The sequence below is a fragment of the Belonocnema kinseyi genome, chromosome 10 (assembly GCF_010883055.1).
Source record: "Belonocnema kinseyi isolate 2016_QV_RU_SX_M_011 chromosome 10, B_treatae_v1, whole genome shotgun sequence".
Classification (NCBI taxonomy): domain Eukaryota; kingdom Metazoa; phylum Arthropoda; class Insecta; order Hymenoptera; family Cynipidae; genus Belonocnema; species Belonocnema kinseyi.
In genome coordinates, this window is record NC_046666.1 from 66,938,561 (window position 1) to 66,961,716 (window position 23,156).

General features: G+C 34.9%; 1 protein-coding gene across 1 annotated transcript in view; it reads right to left on the minus strand.

The window, feature by feature from the left end:
• Nucleotides 1–21: 21 nt before the first annotated feature.
• LOC117181595 (protein turtle) overlaps nt 22–23,156 on the minus strand; it is a 253,226-nt gene continuing 230,091 nt past the window's right edge. Inside the window, exons 17-20 of the mRNA XM_033374449.1 lie at nt 10,298–10,483; nt 9,961–10,188; nt 9,378–9,471; nt 22–4,433 (exon numbers count right to left, since the gene is read on the minus strand). Coding sequence (XP_033230340.1) covers nt 3,245–4,433; nt 9,378–9,471; nt 9,961–10,188; nt 10,298–10,483 — 1,697 coding nt within the window. The 3' untranslated portion in view covers nt 22–3,244. The remainder of the gene's footprint in view (nt 4,434–9,377; nt 9,472–9,960; nt 10,189–10,297; nt 10,484–23,156) is intronic.

The window sequence follows — 23,156 nt, forward strand, 5'->3', positions numbered from 1 at the left end:
TCCTTAAAAAGTTGACAATTAGGAAGCATTTTTTACAATATACTATACAATATTCTGCAATTGTAGCTTAAACTTAGCTGACTTGTAACGAGCATTTCACTGATTCTATTTGCAACTTATTAAAAAAATTAACACATAATTTAAATCCCCAAAAACCGTAAATTTTGAATACAATTGTTCTAATTTGCTGTTTCCAAAATACATAAATGTGTATGCTTTGTATTTTTAACTTCAGCTGCGTCAGTGGATATTGGATAGTACGGGTAGAGCAAGCGGACAGACGGAGATCAAATGGACATCGCCCGTACGAAAGATAACCGAGGTGGTCAAAGCGATCAAATAGACAACAAAACACCCGTCGCGTTGGTGAAAAGTTGAATAAAAAAAGACAGCTGTTGTCGAAAATTACTAAAAATATCGATCAAACCAAGTCGCAGAAATATTAAATATAAAATACTTTGAATGATGATCAAAACCGATTCACGATTCAACCATAGCCGTTCTTCTTGCTCGATACTCTATGCATATTTCGTCTGTAATTACGCACATGTACTCTTAATACAGTAACCATAAGGTTCCATAAGCGATCCACGTCATTTGAGATCGTTGCAGGTATCTAACTATGATATATCTACATGTTACTTACACGCTTATCGCTTATCTAGACGTGGCGACGGCTGATGGAGGCGCTCGGCCGACGCTTAATTTTCTAGTGATGTAAATTACCGTAAAATTGGTGCTGGTTAATATTAATGTACAATTCGCACGTCGTAATCCAAAATTCATACGTACGTCTTTCACGTAATTAGTTACTAAATTTAAAAAATTGTGCATTACACGATTATTACTACGCGACGTGAATTTCCTGAGCGTTCAATGCATCTGTGATTCTATCTGCAATATTTATTTACATGATTGAACTCTAGTTTTTAACGAAGAAGCTAAAGACGATTAGTCAGTGCTCGTTATGAGAAAAGCGCATTAAGTCTTAATTTATTTATCAAATTAAACAAGTTTATAGTTTTAAATCACTTTCTTCTTCGAAAACTGGATATTTTAGGTAGAGTTGAACAATTTAATGGTAAATTTACTAAAATAGCTTAGCCATTACGGTAATATACACCTCTATTTTAGTTTCATTTCATTCCAGCTGACATTGCTTTCATACACATCGGTTATCGACCCTTTACAAATTACAATCATACACTTGTTCGAAATGATACGTCAACTAATAAAATAAATATAACTACCAATTTTACGGCTCATTACAATTTTAAAACGACATAAAGCAACAATTAGTAATAACAAGATTCATCACCTTGATCAAAATAGTATCTCAATTAATTGGAAAATAGAGTATTTTTCATATAAGTAACATTACTTTTGCTCTCAATATATTTTCTTTTAATATATTTTCACAAAATCAATATTTGTCTTCCAATATATTTTAAACACATCTGAAATGTGCACAGAATAAATAAATAGAAAAGTTCAATTCTTTCCAGGTAAAGGGTCGAAATGCGTGTGACATTCACAAACATTCAGTATACGTTATCACTAATTATGCATTAATAATTAATATGTTACAACAGCAATGACCGAGTACCCTCGGTCGTTTCATATTAAAAAGGTATCTCCGGGCTTTTGCTTGCCTTCGTCATATCGTTGATTAATTCACTACACGCTACATCGTTACGATTTACAATATCAATTAATTATCAAATTGTTAATTCAATTATTAGAATTACTTTAGAATATTGGTACTCTTTGTGTCACCTCCGTTTGTTGAATCACTGTTTTATTTTATTTTTTTAAACTATAATTGCTCTTCGTGTTTCTTCTAAAACTTTCACTCACACATTCGTTCACTTTTGCACTCTTCTTAATAATACAGGTTGCATTCCTGCAGGACTGTACAGTTCTTTTATTTTATACCAAGTATAGTTGAATCGTGAGTAGAGTCTTTGCTAATTACTTACTAACGATAGTATGTATATTTATATAAATAATTATTTGTACTATGAAAAGAAAGTAAAATGTACTTGAGGTTCGTGGATGCGGTGGCTCGAGAACTTTTGAGATATTGACAAAACAGAGATTTTTATCAAATGAAAAGTTCTATAAAGGTAAGAAATCGATAGACTTTTCCAAAAAGAAATTGACAGAAACCATAGAATGTGAATTATTTTCAAAGAAAAGATATATAATTCACAAATAAAGTTTATTCTTAAATAAACTCGTATCCCAAAAATGCTCATGCCTACCACTTCACCTCGATGATGATTTGATACAATGCGTTTGGTGAGAATTAGGTGGGTTACTGAGAACATTTCATGTACCTTTAGAGGTCTGCTTTTCTCTCCTTATTTTCGAGTATACAAAGATCGAGAGAATCGCACTTGGGCAAACATGTTCTATTTTACCGATCGATGAGAATTTACCGACGAGTAAAAACCCGTAAGTCGACTAGACGGCTGACGAGAATTTTCCTATACTTTTTAACTGCATATTTAAGATCGTCTAAAAATTCGTATTCGATGGCACGTGAAAATGATGCATGACTCATCACAAGGCTGATATATAGTCCCACAAACCACGTCAGAAAAAGGCGCCACGTTCGCCACAGTGCGACCTCGCGATACATTCAAAGAACGATACTTATTCTCGTTACGTTGCTTAAGAAAAATTATTGTGCCGATAATATGTTGGGTTGCTAGCGAAACCCTAGACAGGCAGTGCAATACGAGTGAGTCCTTAAGCAATCTCGAGGCAAGCTTCGGCCTAATATCACGTTTAGAGTCCATTGCTCATCATTAATTATTTGAGTGTTTTTTTCTTCATTAATAATTATTACTTACAGTTTACGATTAGGTTATCATGACTTTGTCGTTAAAAGATATACAGTACGTAACAGTACGTAACGGTACAGTTTCTTTGGAGCATCTATATATCCTGTCCGTTTGCGATTAGAAATATTTTCGCTAAGCCGTCGAAAACATTTCATTCGTTTAATGGATATACTGATTTTAACGAGTCTCCCTCTCCATGAATCCTCAAGTAACAAATTCTACTGTGAAATCCTTACATATTTAGATACTTCGCACATCGTTATTAAGAACATGTCTTAGATCCAGGTCACTTCTGGCAGGTGGACAATGGACATATGCCAAGTATCGAACAGCAGCCTTTTCTCTTTAAAAACCTAGCAGAGTTGTAACAGCAACAGTGTGACAAGCACCAAAGATTAACAAGCGCTTTCCAAGTGAACACTTTGTTTTCTTCTGGCTTGTCTCTGACGGAACTGATGAAATTCGGCCTTCATCGCTTGAACTCTGGCCTCGATATTGTCCCGTGTATACCTCGCCGGCTGGTGATGAACTGTGTGGACCTGATGTATTTGCGGCATATGTATCGTGTGCATTTGATGAGCCGGAGGTCGCTCTTCTCTTGTTGGCGTGGAGGCAGATGTGGGTGTCGGTGTGCAGGACACTGGGTCAAATTCGTAGTGACCATCGACACTCCCGGCATCAACCGTGTTTTGGATATGAGTGTGAGAGACCTTGGAACCCTGGTTCTGAAGCTCCAACCATCTCCCTACAAGCGGAGGTGGTGGTGGTCTGTAAGGAGGTGGCCTCCACTCTGCTACTGTGCTACCGCTTCTGGAACTCTGATTCTGCTGTGATGTGTTTTTGCTGCCAAAGCCGGAACTGCTGGACCTGCTTTCCGGAGACGTCTCAAGATCAGGTGAGGCGGCTAGTTCGGGTGCCGATCTAGCATGTCTGGCGTGTCTCGGTGGTAGCCTGGCCCTTTGTCTTCCAGCTGTTTGTGGCGGTGAGGATGTGGCTAGGGGTTGAACGGGTACGAACCTCCTCGATTCGGCATGAATCGCTTTAAGCGACGGCAGCTCCTGGCTGTAGCGCTGATGGACAGTCCTCAGTTGAATGTAACCAGGTGGAGTTGGAAAGGAGCGTTCCCCCGTGGATGGTTGTCGCACGGAGCTGAGGTCACTCAGGTAAACAGGCGTCCACGGAATCTGGGGTCCGCTGGGCGAGCTCGCCAGAAACCTTGGTGAAGATATTGTGCATATCGCTGGCTGCCTGGCTAGGGGCATTACAGTGCCGAGGTGTCCAGGTTGAACGACGCCTATCGAAACACCACTTCCGTCGGACCTGAGACTCAGCTGACTCAAACCAACCAGCGGTTGCCTCCAGGAGGACTTCAGTTTGGTTTTAGGCAGAAAACCACCGTCGTCGCTACTTGAGGCGTCCAGGATACTGTTGTTAGCTGAGCTCAGTACCGAATCCGCTATGACAAAGCGACCATCAGCAGCCCGTGAAATTTTACCAAGGGGACGACCTCGGGATGAGTCTGGTGTATCAGCATTCAGTATTTCCCGTAAGAGACTTAGACCTGGTATTCGGCTCTTTCTAGGTCTACAATATAGAAAAACAGTTTTAGTATAGGACGTGCAGAGTGTGATGTGTGGTAAACGGATGGTACACGAAGGTGGCGTAGAAAATTAATCCAATTGATCCATTGATGCAGACAAAATTTAGAAAGATAAAATTTCAGAAGTAATTTTTGGGTTTTTCTGTCCACCTTTTTGCTTATTCCGAATACCAATAACACAACAATTAACGTGCAACATTAACACAAATTTAATAAACAAAACAAAATTAAGAATAGGCGAACATACGATTATAGTAATTAATACGAATAATAAAAAACGGGTGCAGGCTGGGGATGCATGCTCATGCGCATTCCGGTGCGATACTGTGGTTTGGTGTGACTTCAGGTTAGAGGAGGGATATGCGGTGGAGGACAGTGAATCTTTTTTTCTCATAAAAGTTTGTTCCACATTAAAAAAAATTTTTTTTGTGATAGCAATCGTGGAATTAGGTGCTCCGAAATTTGTCACCTTTTCTGCTCCTTCGGGTCCGGCAGCAAGGAAAGATTGGGGAGAGAGAATGTTGTAACACAACGATTACATTCACAAAAACAATTGTGGTAATAATAAGAATAATAATAATAATAAATATAACGCTAAATAACCGAACATTACTTCTAGGCGGTGGTGCTAGGGAGTAAATAGATAAATGACATGTCATGTGTAAATGTGTAATCTACAGCGAATAGATTATGTTTCATTCACGGAAAGAAAAATCTTGTTAGAGTTGGTTATTCAACATTGGAGTGAAAAACAAATTTTAAAGAAACAAATACAAAACACAGAAACTGGAGAGAATTTTGGCTCTTAGAAATTATAAGAAAACGCATAAATATTTCTATTGAAACATATATAAAACACTACGAAAAAGAAATAGTGTTTAGGACCCATTAGGACCCAGACTTATTCCTGATCAACCCACATTGCAATCCGAGAAACATTTTTTTCTTAAAGTAATTAGATTTTTTAGAGTTTAAGAAATATTTATATATTAAAAATGTATAAATCATATTTATTTTATTCAGAAAGAAGAATGAGAAAATAAGATTTTTTTTTTAATTGCACAAAGGCGCATTATAAAAATCAAATGAATTTGAATGCTTTAAGCACAAAATATAGCTTAGAAGTTACAGTCGAGACATCAATTCGAACCTACTTGATCCTCTTTTAGATTTAAATATGCATTTTGGATACAAGATTCATCAACGCTTTTATTACTATCCTTATCGTAAATTTAAGAACCTATAGTTTGAATTTAGCGGATCAAGGAGCCCAGATGGCAATCTACAATAAAACTGATTGGAATATGTTAAAACGATAAAACAACCTATTGATTATTTGGTTTCAATAAAGGTAGCATAGTGACAGGTACTGTGAAAAAAGGAAATATAAACAGAAAAAAGGGGAAAAGTTTCTGGGTGTATCACCATAGGTATATGTATACCTACTTTTATTACTGTTTTTGTGTGTGTTTTTTTATGAGTCTTCTAGTATCGACAAACTGAAATGAACCAAGAAGAACACAAAACTTTAGAGTCACATAGCAATCCGCTAGTTTCGCGGATTTGAATGGCTTTTTATGTTGTCAAAGTCAACGTAATGGGAATACCGAGGTTCGCAAAGTTCATGTAATTATGATTGATTTTATACCATAATTGAGTTGAGAAATATTGCTTTTATTGATTTTAAGAATATGAGATGGTTTTACATGATAAGGGTTACAAATAAGCAAAAAAACAGAATGACTACACCAATTATGAAGGTGTAAAATTAAAGCTATATTAACAGCATGATCAACCTTTCTTTTTAAATTTAACTTCTTAATTAATGCAAATTTAGTCGTCAGTATTTGCCAACCTCGGTAATGTCGTTGAAGTAAGGGAACTTCGAGATTACCATGCTTAGCGATGCATTAGCTGCATGCATCTCATGAGGATGCCATAAGCAGCGAATGAAATGACTTGATAAGTGATATCGAATGGTATCTTTATAACCGACGAAAAGTGTTAACGAAAAAAAGATACTGCTCACCACTACGACTCAAAGGATAAAATGCGATAAGACAAATTTTAATAAGAGAATGAGTAAATAAAAGAGTGTAAATTGAAAAGAAATATTAATATTATAAAATTTGGAGAATAAAAGACGCATACCCTCATACCAAATTATTATAATTACTCCTTTCTACCAGCATCATCTTACAATTAAATGACTATATTCATTGGCGAATATAGTTTAAGGTCATAAGTAATAATGATATTGAATATTGATTATTCAGAAAAATATGGAAATTTGACAGATGCTATGGTCAGTAAGGGGTTAAAAATAAAAATAGGCAAGCTCGGTGATCTCCAAAAGAAACATAAACTTTTTTTATTTGCAGATCATCGAGCACGTGTATCTACGTGGGTGAAACTGAGTAAGTAAGTGACGATAGTGGGTGAGAGAGAAGTTAAAAAGAATCGATTAGAAGGTTATATAAGAAAACGACATGGTGAAGAGTAGGTGAGTGAAAACTATTGAATAGTAAAGAAACGTTTGAGACAAAAGATGATACTTTAGACTAGAGCTATGATAATGGTGCGACAAAAGTAAGCAGAACGATCGATTACTCTTGAAGCATCATGGAAAAGGCTACATTGTTTCGTCTATCTATGTACTCCCTATCCCGCCGAAAGAAGGTAGGGTACTGACTGGATGATTGAGTGAGTCCTAGCGGTTTGCCTGTACTGTTCATCTCATCTACATTCATGACAATCATCCTAAGTAGTAGCAGATAGGTAGTTGTAGTTGTGGTGGTGATGATAGTAGCAGTAGTTGAGTAGTAGTAGTAATACAGTAGTTAAGTAGTAGATTATTCTTAGCAGGTTACATTGCAGAACGGAGCAGTCTTTGACAGTATCAGTATAGTGGTAGTGGTAGTGTTAGGAGTAGTAGTTTGTGTGATAGTAGTTCTAGTAAAGTAAAAGTGTTTGTAGCAATAGCAGTAGTAGTAGAAGTAGTAGGAAAAATAGTGGGTGATGTATCCCACCGCAAAAATTGTTTCGTTTTGATGAATCGATTGGTCGGGTCGATCTGGGACTGGTCTGGGTACTGACTCGTCTGGCTAGCGGATGTTAGGCTTACTGTTCCGCCTCTCTATGATAAATACGCTCTCGTAATCTCGGTTATCGAGATGTAGTGCATGATGATCACGATCACGATTCGGGGGGACCTCGTGCACCTGCTCCAAAGTGGCATTGCCAGGGGTTACTTGCGTAGGAAGTGGTTGATGAAGAGGTTGTGGTTGCGGATTCAACGGGCTGCAACGGGTCAATGTCGACACTGACTCGCCGCACGCGTTTAAGTTTGTCGACCTACAGAACACAGAGGACAAGAGACACCACGTTGTGTGTCGAGCCATGATTCGAGAACAGTCCAACAACAAACTTATGTTTCTCTAATCAACAGAAATTATGCAACTTGTCCCCACTAACACGCCGAGTTTAATTCTCTCACATTGCTTGGCATGGCTGCAAGTGGCATTTGACTGGCTACTTCTCAAAATTCATCTTCAAACAATTCAAACGCTGCCTTAATTGATTACCATTTCAGAATAAACTTAAATTTATTTCCATAGAAAAATAAATCTTCACCGCGAGCCAACTGCCATTCAACTGCCACCGATGTGTAGTTTTGAATTCAAAGTCGACGCGTATTTTAATCAATGAATTCTCTCACGTTATTTTTTAAATAGTCCTACTTTTTAAAATTTAAAGTTTCAGACTTACAGAATTAATCCCAAGCAGTAGCTGAACCGTACAGCCCCTTCTGGATATGTACGATCAGCAAATGATGTAAAAGTAAGATGTGATAAAATAAAATCGTTTCAACAAGTGCAGAAAGAGTGCAGAACACAAAAATGTGATTAGTGAAGTTGGTGAATTATTTGCAAGGAAATAAAATAAGAGTGCAAAAATGAAAATATTGATGAATTTATTAAAAATCTGAATGAAATATTTTACATTTAAGTTCCGGTCTGCGGAATTTTCAATAACATAACACGAGGTGAAATCGAAATGGTATTAAAAAACAAGGCCATAATCCAGAATAGGCATCACTGCAGTCGTATTGTGGACTTTTGGATGCCGTTCAAATAATAAATCTGTGACGAGTACTGATTTGATTTTTTCGAATTAACGCAGTGCTATACATCGATGTGATTTTATCCTGCAGATAGCGTGTATTCGAGGAAAATGGAATTCTAGACTTGACAAAGTATGAGGCAAGAACGAGTATGCCGTCCGTCAGTTACTAGGTCGTTCTCCAAAACCTCGTCCAAAATACCTCTGCTGGTGCGGTTTAGGTCTGCCGGTCACTAAATGCAACTAAGAGTTCATAGTGTTATGTAGACGAGAAGATAAAAGGGTTTCGAAATTTTTAGGGTTATTGTTTGTACAAAGGAACATGATTGCTCTCTTTTATCTTCAATCATCTAAAATTACAGTTTTATCTAAATCACTCGTGAGAGGTTTTCGCATTTACTGTGGTGCTTCCTTCGCCTATTACTCGGGGACTTTAACATAACTATATTTTCTTATCCCTAAGTAACTTCCAAGTCGCATTTACTATTCTGATACTCTATAAACCTTGAAATTTCATATTAAGTTATTCCTAAAAAAGTAAGTAAGGTCGATTTACGTAATATATGCAAAGTGTAACGTATGAACTTCCAAGAAAATATTTTAAAGAGAATATTCAGTTTACTGGAAGAGTTTAGCACAAATTTCAGAATATACTTTTCTTTTCTAATGAGTGCAATTCGTAGAAAATGCGACCAGATCGGTCTAAATTCTTATGATATATGTCATAATTTGAGGTTCCTTTGAGGAGACTTCTATCTTGATTAAATAAATTAAAAATAACAGAAGCCTTGAAGGTTGACACTCACTTTTTTAAAGGCACTGTTCCCGGGGGCCCCTGCCCTGCGCCGTTACGAGCATCAGTGACCCGGCAGGCCACCATGTTATACGCTGAAAGCAGTTCTATAATGTTACAAAATTATGTTAAAAACACACATGCTCAGATTTCAGGTGCTTGCCTAGCCCCTGCGATACCATGTCGTCGTTCTGCAAACACATCCAATCCATTCTAGACTTTGTGATCATCATCAATAAACGTGTCCCATGCGGATTACCAGCAATAAATGTAGAAAGTAAAAGATTCAAATTTTCTTCTGTTAAAAATTCTGTTGCAAACCAAATTTAAATTATAATGAAACAGGGCAATGAAGAATAATTATAGTGATATATTAGCACAAAACCGTAGATTTAGGAATGTAATCTGCCTGCTTAGATATTCCAAAGGACACAAATCTTGCAAATGCAATGAATCATGATTAACGATGAGTGGTGGATCATGATGAAATTAAAACAATCAGTTAAGAAAAATATATAAGGAACGACTCCAGGAGCACAGGTGCCGGCTTTGGGCGGGCAAAATGTTTAAATATAAAAACCCACAGGGCTTCATACCTTTCTCCTGTTTTCGTCGCTTCCGTTTATTGCATATTTTTACCGCGCATATGCTGAGTATGATGGCTACGATAAAGAATAGAATACCGCCTACTACACCAGCGGTTATCGCTTTGTGCTTCACTCGTGCCGGTACTGGGAATTTTACCTCCTCACTTGCTCCATAATTTGTTGAAGAATTGGCAAAGACTTGAAAGTGGTAGGTTCTTCCTCCCACTAAATTTTTTACTGATGAAGGCAAAAAAGTGTTATGAAGGCGATCAGAATTTACTAACCAAATTTAAGTCTTTCTGAATTTGTTAATCAAAGATGGATCTTCAGACTATATTTTTCTTACCTAAGTAAAAAGTATCTTCGGGTCGGATTCGTGCTTTGTTCAGATCCTTCCAAGGTCCATCTGTCCTGTATCTAATAGTGTAGTACATGACAAGGTGGCTTCTTTCCGCCGGATGTTGCCACGAAATAATAAAACCATTCTCTTCCTCTCTGACTGTTACATTCCTCGGTGGACCTGGTTTCGGTCCTGACAAAACAAAATTATAATTTTCAATTTAATAATTTCACACGATGTGCTTAATTAATAATTGAAATGAGCACCACAACAATGCTCTCGGCTTTATGAAACAATCTGTTGTTTCATCAAGCATTATTCCCCCAACACGCTTAAATTACTCAAGAAACTAATTAAATTCTATTCATATGCGAACACCACAATTTCGCCTCTGTATGTAATATAAAATGAACAAAAGATAATATAATTAATGTACTTTTAATTATTTTGTCATTAATTTCTTCATTAACATGAGTTTGAAAATAAATTTTTAATATGGGATCAGTACACGTCAGGAATATCATCACCTGCAAGATGGCGTTGAGTTTTAATGAAACTAGGCGAAATTAAAGTATTATAACGTTGCATCACCCCCGCAATGGCATGCCTAGTCCCTTGTTTCCTATGTCCATGCACAAAATCTAATTATATTACTTAGACGTAATTCAGGTCCAAAATATATTAAATCTCATAAATAAGTGAGGCCTGGCTAGGGGGACAGACCCAACGAAAATAATATTTACAAGTGCTTAGGTGATACACGTGTCACAAGTTTCGTCGATACATGAACGGCAATGTAGAACAGCAACTTGTCTTGTGGGCTACGTGGAAGAAACATGGACATAGGAAACAAGGGACTAGGCATGCCATTGCGGGGGTGATGCAATGAGGGAAGAGGTCCGCCACCTTTTGATGTCCCGCGACAAACATGGCAGCGCCCACATGTTTATATTTTCATTCACTGTTTGTCGGCAAAAATGCTCGTGCGGATAATCAAATGGCACATCGTAAGATGGCAAATCTCCCCACTCATGGAATTCTCCCCCCTCCCGTGGATTCAACTCCGCTCGCCCAAGTTAGGATAGCATTCCTAGTCCAGTGTTTTCTATGTCCATGATTGTGTGATATTGTTTTATCTGTCAAGATATAAAGTTTTTATACTGTAAGTATTGCCATTAAAGTTGAAAACTTTATATATCTGTTAGCGAAACTTCCATTTTTCGTGGCAAAAACTGTTTAGAGTCTAATTGTTCTTTTATAACGTCAATTTTCCAGATTTTAGTAAGTAACACTATCTCTCTGATAAAATAGATTTATTTGATGCAAAGTAGAACTAAAATTGTTAAATAAAGGCCGTGCTATAAGGAAAATCACCTTTGCCGCACTGGTTGGCGCTGCTCCCCTTACCCTATAAGAGAAATCTGAAGATTATAATTTTTTTTTATTTTGAATATTGCGGGAGCTACTCCATATTAATTTTTTTTTAAATTATCGATATTTCGTGAACAGATATTAGGATTGTGATAACTCTCAGAGGATTAGAGATAGAATTCTAAATTTTCAGAATGTCAACCTAGTGTCAAATAATTGCGAAAACTACAGAAAGAGTAGGAAAAACTGGCCGTAATGGGGTAAGGGGCAAATAAAAAAACGCCAGAAAATAGGTCTCCCTGATTTCAACGAATTAAAAAGTTGTTATTTCATTAAAAATTGATTCCAAAATTTGGTTTGATTTTTCTCGTTTCAATTTTTTTAATGTTATTAAAAAGTAAAATTTTTCTTTGATCATTGAATTTGATCAAAATCCATATCAGTTCCAGAAAAATCGATAATTCAAAATAATAAAACCTCAAGGTACAAATGTCCCTTAGAGATCATCCATAAACTACGTTACGAATTTGAGGCTATTTTTTCTGATAATAGGGGTATAATAGAGCAATAAGTTCTTTTAAATAAAATTAAAGTAGCTAACATACTGAAGCAGTTGCAATAACAACCAAACATTTCAACTTTCAAGCTAAATATACGAATTTTCCAGCACATCATGGAATACTCAATGAAATGGTTATGGATTGAAGCCAAAAATACCAATTTTCATAAAAAAACAGTTGATTTTTCGACTAAAAAAGAATAATTTAACAAAGAAATAGAATTTTTAAGCAAACAGCTGTATGTCTAACCTAGAAAGATGAATTTTCAAACAAGAAGATTAATTTTTTTACTGAGAGCCAAATTTTCAACAAAATAGAAGAACTTGCAACGAAGATCAATCTTTTTCTGAAAAGCCAAATTTTCGAAAGAATACATGAATTTGGTACCAAACAGATGAATTGTTAAAGCAGAAGATTAATTTTCTAACCGCAAAGACGAATTTTCCAACAAAAGAGGTAAAAACTAAAACGTCGAATATTTTGAGAAAATAGTTGACTATCACCGGATAAGATAAATAGTTAAAAATAGTTTTACAACCAAAAATGGAACTGTGGTATAAAACATTAAAAAATCGTTCACATAAAAAAGTAATTGTTAACAAAAGAAAAAAAAACAATTTTTCAACAATATATTAAAATTTTTAAGGAAAGATGTTAATCTTAAAAAAAAACTAATTTTAATTAATTGGTATCTAATTTCAACGAAGAAATTGATTTTTCAACCAGAAAGATAAATTCCCACCAAAAGAAGAATTTTCAGTAAAATATATTTTTTTAATTCGTTGAATTTAGAGGTGAAAAATAAGAATTATCTACAAAACAGTGGAATTTTCAACACAAAAATATGATTTTTCAATGAAAAAGTTACTTTTTTACGAAACAGTTGAATTAAAAAAAAAATAGTTTAATTTTGTACCAAAATGTAGAATTTTCAAATAGAAAAGACTTTTTTTTCTAGAAAACAGCTAATTTCTCAACAACAAAATAATTTTAAAAAAATAATAATAACAGTTTTAAACCAAATAGTTGAATATTTAACTAAAATGATGAATCTTCTACCAAAATATTGAATTTTTAAATCGAAAAAACAAGTTTTCTACAATGCACAGCTGAATTCTCAACCCCAAAATATTAATTTTTAATTAAAAAATTAATTTACAACAAAATAGTTGAATATTTAACTAAAATAATTATTTTCTACCAAAAGCAACGAATTTTTACTAAAATAATTTAATCTTCAACTAGACTATTTTCAACAAAAAGTTCGATTTTTAATCAAAAACAATCTAAACGAGAAAATTAAGTATGTAAAAAAATGATTTTTAGTGAAAAAGGAAACGAATTCTCAATAATTTTTTTAAGTTTGTGAACAAAAAGATTAACGTTAAACGAAAGAAATTTTTAAGGGAATAGTTTAACTCTCAACATGATGAATTTTCAACCAAATATAATAATTAACTTTTCTACAAAAAGAAAACTTTTAAATTAAAATGGTTTCATTTTTTATTATTTTTAATTAATTCATATTACATTAAAGAAAAAAAAAACGACGAAAGGGGGAAACGTGTGAAATTTCTTGAAACGAAGTCTTTCGTCATCCCGAAATTCGGGATAAGCACTACCATATTTTTCATAAATTTGGATAGTCGTCCCGAATTTTCGCGAAGTCTAATCCTTTTTCTTTACTCTTTTCGAACTCCCAGAATTCTTCGGGACGACTAGACACAGCCTTCTTGAAAACGGGATAAAAAGAATAATTATTTTTAAAAAAGGGAAAACAGGAAAATAGGGGAAAGAGTATGAAGTCTGAAATATGAAATTGGTTTAAAAAATTATTAAGCTATTCATTGCAAGGTCATCTTTTCTAAAATTCGAAAACTTTGTTAAAATTGATGATTACACGGTAAAACAACGCGCTCGAACATAATTACACTTCGCGCTTCGCGCTCGGATATTTATTCTTTGCATTTGGAATGCTTGAAAAAAACTTGATCAAAAAGGTCTCTTTTAGGTGGCAGTATTTACTAGGCAGTCTGATAAGTACCTGAAAATTCATAAGTGGTTCATAACCGCTTTATCATCACGACAATGCGCCTGTTCATTCATGCTTAGTTGCACAAGAAAAATTGCATGAAATCGGCTTCGAATTGGTTCCTCAGCCACCGTATTCACCAGACCTGGCCCCCAGCGACTATTACTTGTTCCCTAACCTGAAGAGATGGCTCACCGATATGCGTTTTTACTCAAATGAGGAACTCATAGCTGAAACTGAGGTGTATTTTGGAGACCTTCTGATCGAGTACTTTTCGGACAATATCAAAAAGTTAGAAAATCGTTGGCCTCGCTGTATCGACCTAAAAGGAGAGTATGTTGAAAAATAAAACCGACTTTGGCCAAAAAAACGTCTCCGTGTTTCATTTTTCAGGGACTTATCAGAATGCCTAGTATATGCGTCTTCATATTCTGAATTGTCTACTTAATTAAGTATAGTCAAAGATTAGGTTTCTCAAAGCTCTGTAGGTTTTGAGAAGTACATATTCTCATCGTGACACTCGCGCTGCGCGCTCCATTTCCGATAGACATTTGTAAACAGGTTTTGTTGGATTTTTTTTTCTCGTAACTTTCGTCGTTTTTCCACATTTTTTTGTTTTACTTTTTTCAACGTTATTTTTCACGAATAAAACAAAAAGTACGCGTCCTAGCAAGAAGTGATTCTTAACGAAATTGAAAATCTTTTTTGGGATAACCATTTTTGTCAATTCATCTTTTTTTGTATCCTACATAGTTTGTCCACAAAATGGAATTTTTTATTTTCCATTATTTTTTGTGGAATCAAAATTTGAATTTTCGATTTTTGAAGAAAATTCAAAAAATTGGTTATGATAATCTTTTAGGACTTTCAAAACGAATTTTTTTTCTTCTCTTGACTTTTTTTCATCTCATGCGTTTTTCGGCTTTAATTTTTGATTTTCGGTTGATTAAAAAATTTTTGAAAACGCTATAACTCTGAGAATTTTCTTTTTATCGAAAAAAGTCATTAGGATAAATAGTTTGTTCTTTTCAATACTATAAATATTCGTACATAGAATTTTCAAATTCAGAAAAAAGTGGTCTTAAAAATTTTCAAAATGCGCTCACTTTTTGAATTTTTATCAAAATTGGCTGGTTAAAGAACTCGTCCTTTCTTTTATGACCTAGAAAAAGTGTGCCAAAGATGGATTTGATTCGTTCATTTTTTCGAGAGTTATAGTGTTTACGGACTGACGGCCGGACGGGCAGACAGACGCCATCGTGAAAACCTGATTTACGGATTCAGGGTGTCTCGAAACGTGGAGATCCGTTGAAAAAGTGTGATGTCAAATTTCCGACAATTCTCATACTTTCTCAATCATAAATGATGAGAATGTAAAAAATTGAACTGTGACAGGGATATTATTCCTTATTATAACTAAGCATTTAGCTGAAAACGAACGATGGAATTCAGAAAGATCCCTGGATCAGCGTAAATGAATATCCTTGACTATTTTCCATTTACCAGGGATATCGTATAGTCAAACCCCTAATAAGTGTAGCTATAATAGGGATATTAAGAATAGGTGTCTGAAGCAATTATCGGAAGCGCGCCGATGCATTATGGGAGCAGTGAAATAAAATGGCGACGGTCTAATCGGGAGCAGTGACAGTTGAGATTTACTTTGGACAATTAGACGCTTTTTGCCACTTAAAATATGCGCGATTGTTAATATTAAATGGAATTTACGATGCAGTAATAATAATTTACATTTGCTTCGATTGTAGGCGATAACTATATTGAGATATCAAGAAACGCGATAAAAACAACAAACTTGACCTCCAAATGCATTATACGGATTTCAAGGAGATTCATTTTCGCGATACCAGACGAAAGATTGGCTACTATAAGTTAATATATTTCTATAATATCTACATCTTTTTTCTAATCTAAAAATAATAAAATTATACATAATCTGTCGAAAATAATAAACACTCGAACTTAGCAAATTTGTCCAAATTACTGATTTACGAGAACAATTTACATAAAGTAACTAATTTTTTAACTCTTCTAACTAAACGTTTTACCTAATCTAAGCGGAAACTTTATTTGAGTTTAATATATTCTCGATTCACTCGTTCGCCTCAAGAATTCTTTTCCGTGTAGTAAATGTACTAAACGTTATCTGAGTTCGTAACCACATTCTCGGATTCTGCATTCCCAATAAATTATATGAAAATACCCCAGAGCACGTTAGCGAAATTAACTTTTTTGTGACATATTGTCCTGCCAGTGCGATAAGAATACATTCGTGTTTGAATATACGATCAAGTTGATGCAAACATGAAAATATTCATCAGTAGGCGTTCAATTGAATCATGTAAATCGGTATATCGTGCCTATGTGATGCAAGTTGGTCCGGTGAACGTATATTAGTGACGGGTGTGCCCAGGTACTGAAACGTAACAACCGTCTATAAAAGATTTTACAAGCGTTATAACGACCACTCCGTATCCGCAGGGAAAAGTTATTTTTGCAATAAGCAAAGGCAAACATCCGACAGAAACCCTCGTAGCTTCTGCCACTGTTATACGTTTTCCAATTTTTTCACTATTGCTCCAGCCCATGTAAACTGTTACACATGGACATTACAAAAACGCTGTCGCTCGTACGAATGGTTGAAAAGAATTGACAAACAGTACTCGACTTACTTTTTCATCAAAATTCGGCAACACATGCAAAAAAAAAACAATTTCGCGTCCGCGAGATTTATGAATCATGAAATTTTTTTTCTATTTGACATAGTGGCTTCTAGCTCCAAGTTATAAAAGTATACAACTCTTTTAGTACAAAACTGATCAATTCATTTTTTAGCATAAATGACGATATTAAAGTATTTTGATTTTATTAAAAATTAAAATCTTATATTTGATTCAAAATTCACGAGCTTGCAATTATTAAAATAGAAGGCGAATAATTTTTGTTCAATGTTTCATAAAGCTTGGGGTCATCATGCGGTGAGAATTAATTTAAAAAGCACATGAATAGGGACCGTATATTGGGAATATTGCGAGAAATACCCGAAAATTTTTGGAACACTCATCAGTCATAATCCTGAGAAAAAAGCTGCAAATATTCAGTACGTGATAATATCGCGCTGTATCATTTTACATTGTGTATTCTCTTCCGGTATATTTTTGTCTTCCGAAGAGAGGAGTACCTGAACGCATTTCAGAAACTAGAATCGCAGGATTATATGCAGGGGGCAGAAAAGGATTGTTACATTCCTCCCCAGTTCAAATCCCAAACCCTTTTCCGGAAGGAAAAGCTAAGAAGTCGAATGTTTTATAAAACAGTTTTTTGTCCATGGAATGACTGTGTTTGATATACTAATCTAAACCAAATTGTTTATTGTCTTTACCGCCTTTGCCGATATTGTCGGTTATTGTCTTTGCCGGAACTGAATGTTTAAACTTGTCTGAATTAATCTTGGATTCTTTGCAATTCACTATGGATTTCTGCTCTCGAATATTTATCTTCAAATTCGACTGTCCAAATGCCAGTTGAACACGGGAGATGGTTTTCTGCAGTTTTCGTCTTCCCTGGCCAAGTGTTCAGACAAATACGAGTACGTACAATAAAGTCGGATGCAACCGCCGGTTATCACTGTTTTTGATTAAATTCATACATTGATTCTAATCCCAACTTAGCAAAAGAAAAATTTTCACAGGTCCATACCCAGTGAAGTGCTATCACCTGCCGGTTCATGTACTCATAAATATCTCATACTCAAGCATATCATAATAGGTTGTTTACTGCAGTGCTACGGGACTCAAATGAAATAGCCTAACAAGACAATAATAATAACAATAATAATAATAATAATAAGCAGATCCTCGGTGGTCGGTGGCTCAGTTGGTTAGACACTTGGACTTCACCTCAGAGGTCCGGGGTTCGATCCCTAAGCCGGTACCTCTGGAAATGTTTCAATGTACCTTTACCGAGGTTCTGGTGGTTCGGAACCCACCTTAAGCTGTAGGTCCCCCCATCGTGTACTTGACTGCAACTCAGTCCGTCAATGATGGGGTAAAAACCAGGCTTTGTCCAATATGTCTGGGCAGACTGCTCTCATCAGATCACTTGATTGCATTATAAAAATGCGTCTGTGACTGATGATATAGACCGGGAGAGCCCCGTGCAAAATGATCAAATAAAAATCCAACTCTAACCAAAAATGCCTTCGACATATTGGGCAGTATAAGCCTGTGACAACATTTCAACACAGAAATGTTTTTTTTCATAATAATAATATTATAAATAATAATAATAAATAAAATATGCCAGAAGAGTAAATTAAAATCCAGGATATTTTGACGGAAGGCAATACTTGGCCATTATTTTAATAGCTATTTTCAGATGAAAAGTGCTGCAGTCGGAAAAAATTTCTTGTGATTTTCTCTATTCAATGGGGTCCGGTAAAATCGTGATCGCATCAGATATTCCATGCAGACTGCTTTTCGCTTCGAAGCGCGAACAAATGTGGTGTTCGTATACTTCCGACCCGACGATGGGACTTTTCATAGTGCCAATTCGGATATGCTAACCACCATCAATGCCGTGTGGAGAGGATCGACAAACATTCAGGCGACTGACGAGCACGAATGTCACCAAAAATAAGAGACGAAAAAAACAGACAACAAGCAGGAGTAGCACGAGCGTGGAAAAAGCGTAATGTACGAGCAGCAACACGAGTTTGGAATAACGAAATTTCGTTCTCTGGGATAAACTGATTTTCGATGGGTCGCGATATAAATGCGCTGCTCGGCATTCAGATTCCGCGAATCCACCGACACTAGCACTATAGCGGAATTAGCCCGCTGATTGTGTCTTTTGGCTCGTTTAAAATGTATCAAATTTCCGCCCTTGCTTTCTAATTCTTCCGCTTTACAGGCTTACCATTTTTTGCAGGTTTATTTTTAAGGGTTCATCCTATTTGCTAGAGTGGGCCTTTTTCGGCTTAATCTTGAGTGTAAAGGATGGCCAGTGGGCCATATCGAAAATGCAAAATTTCGGTCTTCGATTTTCTGGGGGAGAAAGCTCAAAAGTTTTTAGTGGCTTTCAAAATGAATTCCTGAAAATTTAAGCAAAAAAAAAATTCTCTCTGAATTATTTTTTTTTCTTATCCCGGTAAATTATCCCGGTAAAAGTTACATAATATGATAATATGCACGGAGAAAAAGGTCTAGTTGGGCCAACTAGATGAATCTAGTTACGCGCGTCTAGTAAATTTAAGACAGAAGTTTCGTTACTCCTACTTAATGTCTTGTAAGCAGTCTAGTAGGTTTTACCGATCCATCGTGTTATTTTAAAGAGTTCCCATAACGAGATATCTACTATCGGCGAGAAAATTCGAGTCCTCTGGCTTTGACGTTGAATACGTATTTGAAGAAAAATGGTAGGTTAATGAAAGAGGTCTCATTTTAAAGGTGCAAATGTTGTACGTTAATGTGCCGAAAAGTAATATTCCAAAAAATTATTTGTAGCTTACAGATCTGAAAATCTGATGAAAAGTAAGGAAATTTGATAACTTTTAAAAACATTGAATTTTCAAGCATAATTTTTTATAGAAAAAATAATAGGAAAAATCTGAAAAAATTCATGGTGACACATTAAACATTTCTGAACAGATTGCCGTCGAAAAATTTGCAAAATATAAATAATTGTTCGTTTTTTGTGAATAAATATGCGAGCACACTATCCTCAGTTCTAATGAAGATAATGAAGTGATTTAAATTGGAGGTAGTTAGTTGAACTATCTATAATAGTTTACAATTTGAAGGAAGTGTGTGCTTCTTGTTGTCTTCGTATAAATTTCGATATTTGAAGTCAGTTTTTTATATAGGAAAGCAAGTGCGAGAGCCCAGCGTGGTGCCGTTTTTTCAGGGGATCGGCCTCGGTTTTCCTTAACACAGGGAACGGGTTTGAAGGCCATCGTAAGGCTCGGAGGCACAAGTTGGGTAGGTCGGGCTGAGGAAAACTGAGGACGATCCCCTGAAAAAATGGCACCACGCTGGGCTCTCGTACTTGCTTTCCTATATAAAAAACTGACTTCAAATATCGCAATTTGTACGAAGACAACAAGAAGCACATACTTCCTTCAATTTGTAAATTATTACAGATAGTTCAACTAACTACCTCCAATTTAAATCACTTCAATATCTTCATTAGAACTGAAGATAGCGTGGTCGCATATTTATTCACAAAAAACGAACAATTATTTATATTTTGTAAATTTTTCGACAAAATCTGTTCAGAAATGTTTAATGTACCACCATGAATTTTTTCAAATTTGTCCTATTATTTTTTCAATAAAAAACTATGCTTCAAAGTTTACTGTTTTTAAAAAATATCAAATTGCCTCAGCTTTCTTGGTATTTTCACATCTGTAAGCTACAAATAATTTTGTGAAATATTACTTTTCGGCTCATTGACGTACAACATTTGCACCTTTAAAATGATACCTCTCTCATTAGCCTACCATTTTTTCTTCACATACTTATTCAACGACAAAGCCAGAGGACTCGAATTTTCTCGCCGATAGTAGTAGCAATGTCCCCCCACCACTCCTGTACTCCCTTCGTTCCTCCATCCTACACCCTTTACCATTAATATTCTTCCCACTAGCGGCTAGCCCATGATCTAGGCCTTCCCTATATTCGGCGTCGTCAGCTCCAGTTTTTTCCAGCCGCTTGCATTTCCGTGTACCGCGCGTTATTCTGACCATTTTCAGAGTTGTGAGAACCGAAGTGTTTTCATTTTTGCTTCTATTTTCGCGTATTAGCGTATTAGCCTTGTAGGCTATATTGCAAGGAACGTATACTTTGTTTTTCTTCATTGTCGTCGCCATGTTGTTTTGAAGATGATGCTTCAGGCCGTGCAATTTTTTCGTGAAATATGAAATCATACTTTTTACCAGTATTTAATAAACGATCTTTACTTTTATTGTATTGCACACATTTTCAAACTTATCCTAAAGATCCTGAAAAATACTTTTTTTTTCTAAAAAAAAAACTACTCGAACCCTATATATCTGGTAAATATTACCAAAAAAACTAGTTAAATTACGTAGAAACTGTCATGTACACCTAACTCAAAGTTTTGTTGATTTTACTAGACAGCTAGATAGATCTACTAGCCATGGAAATATTGGCCGTACTAGATGTCTTGTAAACTATACCTCATGTATTGTAATTCTAACTACACAGATTTTAACTCGACTGTCTGGCGCATTTAACTAGACAGCGTGTTAGTTCCTATTTTACTAGATTGTCTAGTTTGGCTAACCAGAATCCTTGTTAACCCAACTAGACATTTTTCTCCGTGTGAGTACCTATGAAGTTTAGACTTCACAACCAATGATCTTATACATGATAATTTAGCATGAGTGTGCGAAAATAAGATCATTTTTGAGGTCTATACTCCATATCACTAATATTAGCATAATATACTAATTTTATTGTTTACCGGATTAGAAAAAAATTATTGGTTTGAAATAATGAGAAAAATGAAAGTTTTCGAGATTTCTATCACTTCTGGTAGTGTAATTTAAGTGTACGAACATTAGATAATTTTCTTTGAGGTTTATACTGCAAGGAAACTCATATTATTATTCGGTACTTTAACTTTTTACTTTTCTTCACCATTTTTCGGTACTTTAACTAATGTCCGCGAATATGACTGAATTTTTATAAGTCTATACTACATAGGCATTTATATAATCATAGTATATAACTCTTACCATTTACCCTGTTTACAAAAAAAAATCTTTGATTGAAAATAACGAGAAACATAATTTTCCGTAATTTTTACCTTTGACCGCGTTGTGCGAACCAAGAGAATTTATCTTTCTTGCTGAAACTTTCAGGATGTCATTTTGAATCCCACGGAAAATATATCATGACCTTCGGAAAAGGAAGGGCCTACATTTAATTTTTTTCGGTCGGCTGGACAATAAGGCAGCTTAATATACAAAGTTTCTAAGGGTCTTATAATTTTCCTTCTTAATTAAAAAACTTGACCGGAAAGCCCGGGAAATCATCTTTTCTTTATTTAGTTCAATATAATTGTCTGTGTTGAAAAATTGTTTAAATAAAAGTTGAAGACCTCTATGAAATACATATTTTTGTTGTATTAATTTGTTGCTCATTAAAACAATCATTTTCGAGAAAAATCGAATAAAGGGTTGGAAATGTTAACATTTTTTAAATATTCTGTGAGTATTTTTAATTTTAATAAATAGGGTACTCCATAACAAATAGAAATCAATATTTTCGGCATATAAAACCCCTAATTTGGTGTTTTTTAAATTCAAAAGTTCTGGAGAATTAATTTAAAAAAATCAAATTTCATTTTTTTAATCCAAAAGGGCAAAATTCCTTACAAGCAATTACGAAAAACTAGAACTAGCTTTACAAGAAAATATAAATAAATTAGAACAGAAGTTACAAGAAATTAGAACCTATTTGAACAAAATTGTTACTTTTTTGTATTTTTGTTTTTTACCACTTTTTATTCAAAAGGTTTTTATTTTTTATTTAATATCAAAAACAAAAAAAAATATTTTGATAAACAAATATTCTAATTTCCTTTAATTTTCATAGTATTTATCCGTATTTTCCTGTAAAAATGATCTGATTTGTTCGTACATATTTGAAAAAAAAACTTTCCACCAGAGATTCAAATAAAAGTTTAATAATTTTTTTAAAAATTAATTTTTAATCTATTTTTGTTAACAAACAAAAAACCGTCTTTACTGTTTTTAATAGATTCTGCCTTAGGGTGAAACTTAATGCAAAGTAGTCGCAAATTTCAAAAATAGGAGAAAAATTCACAACATTTCTTAAAAATCAGAAACATATTATGG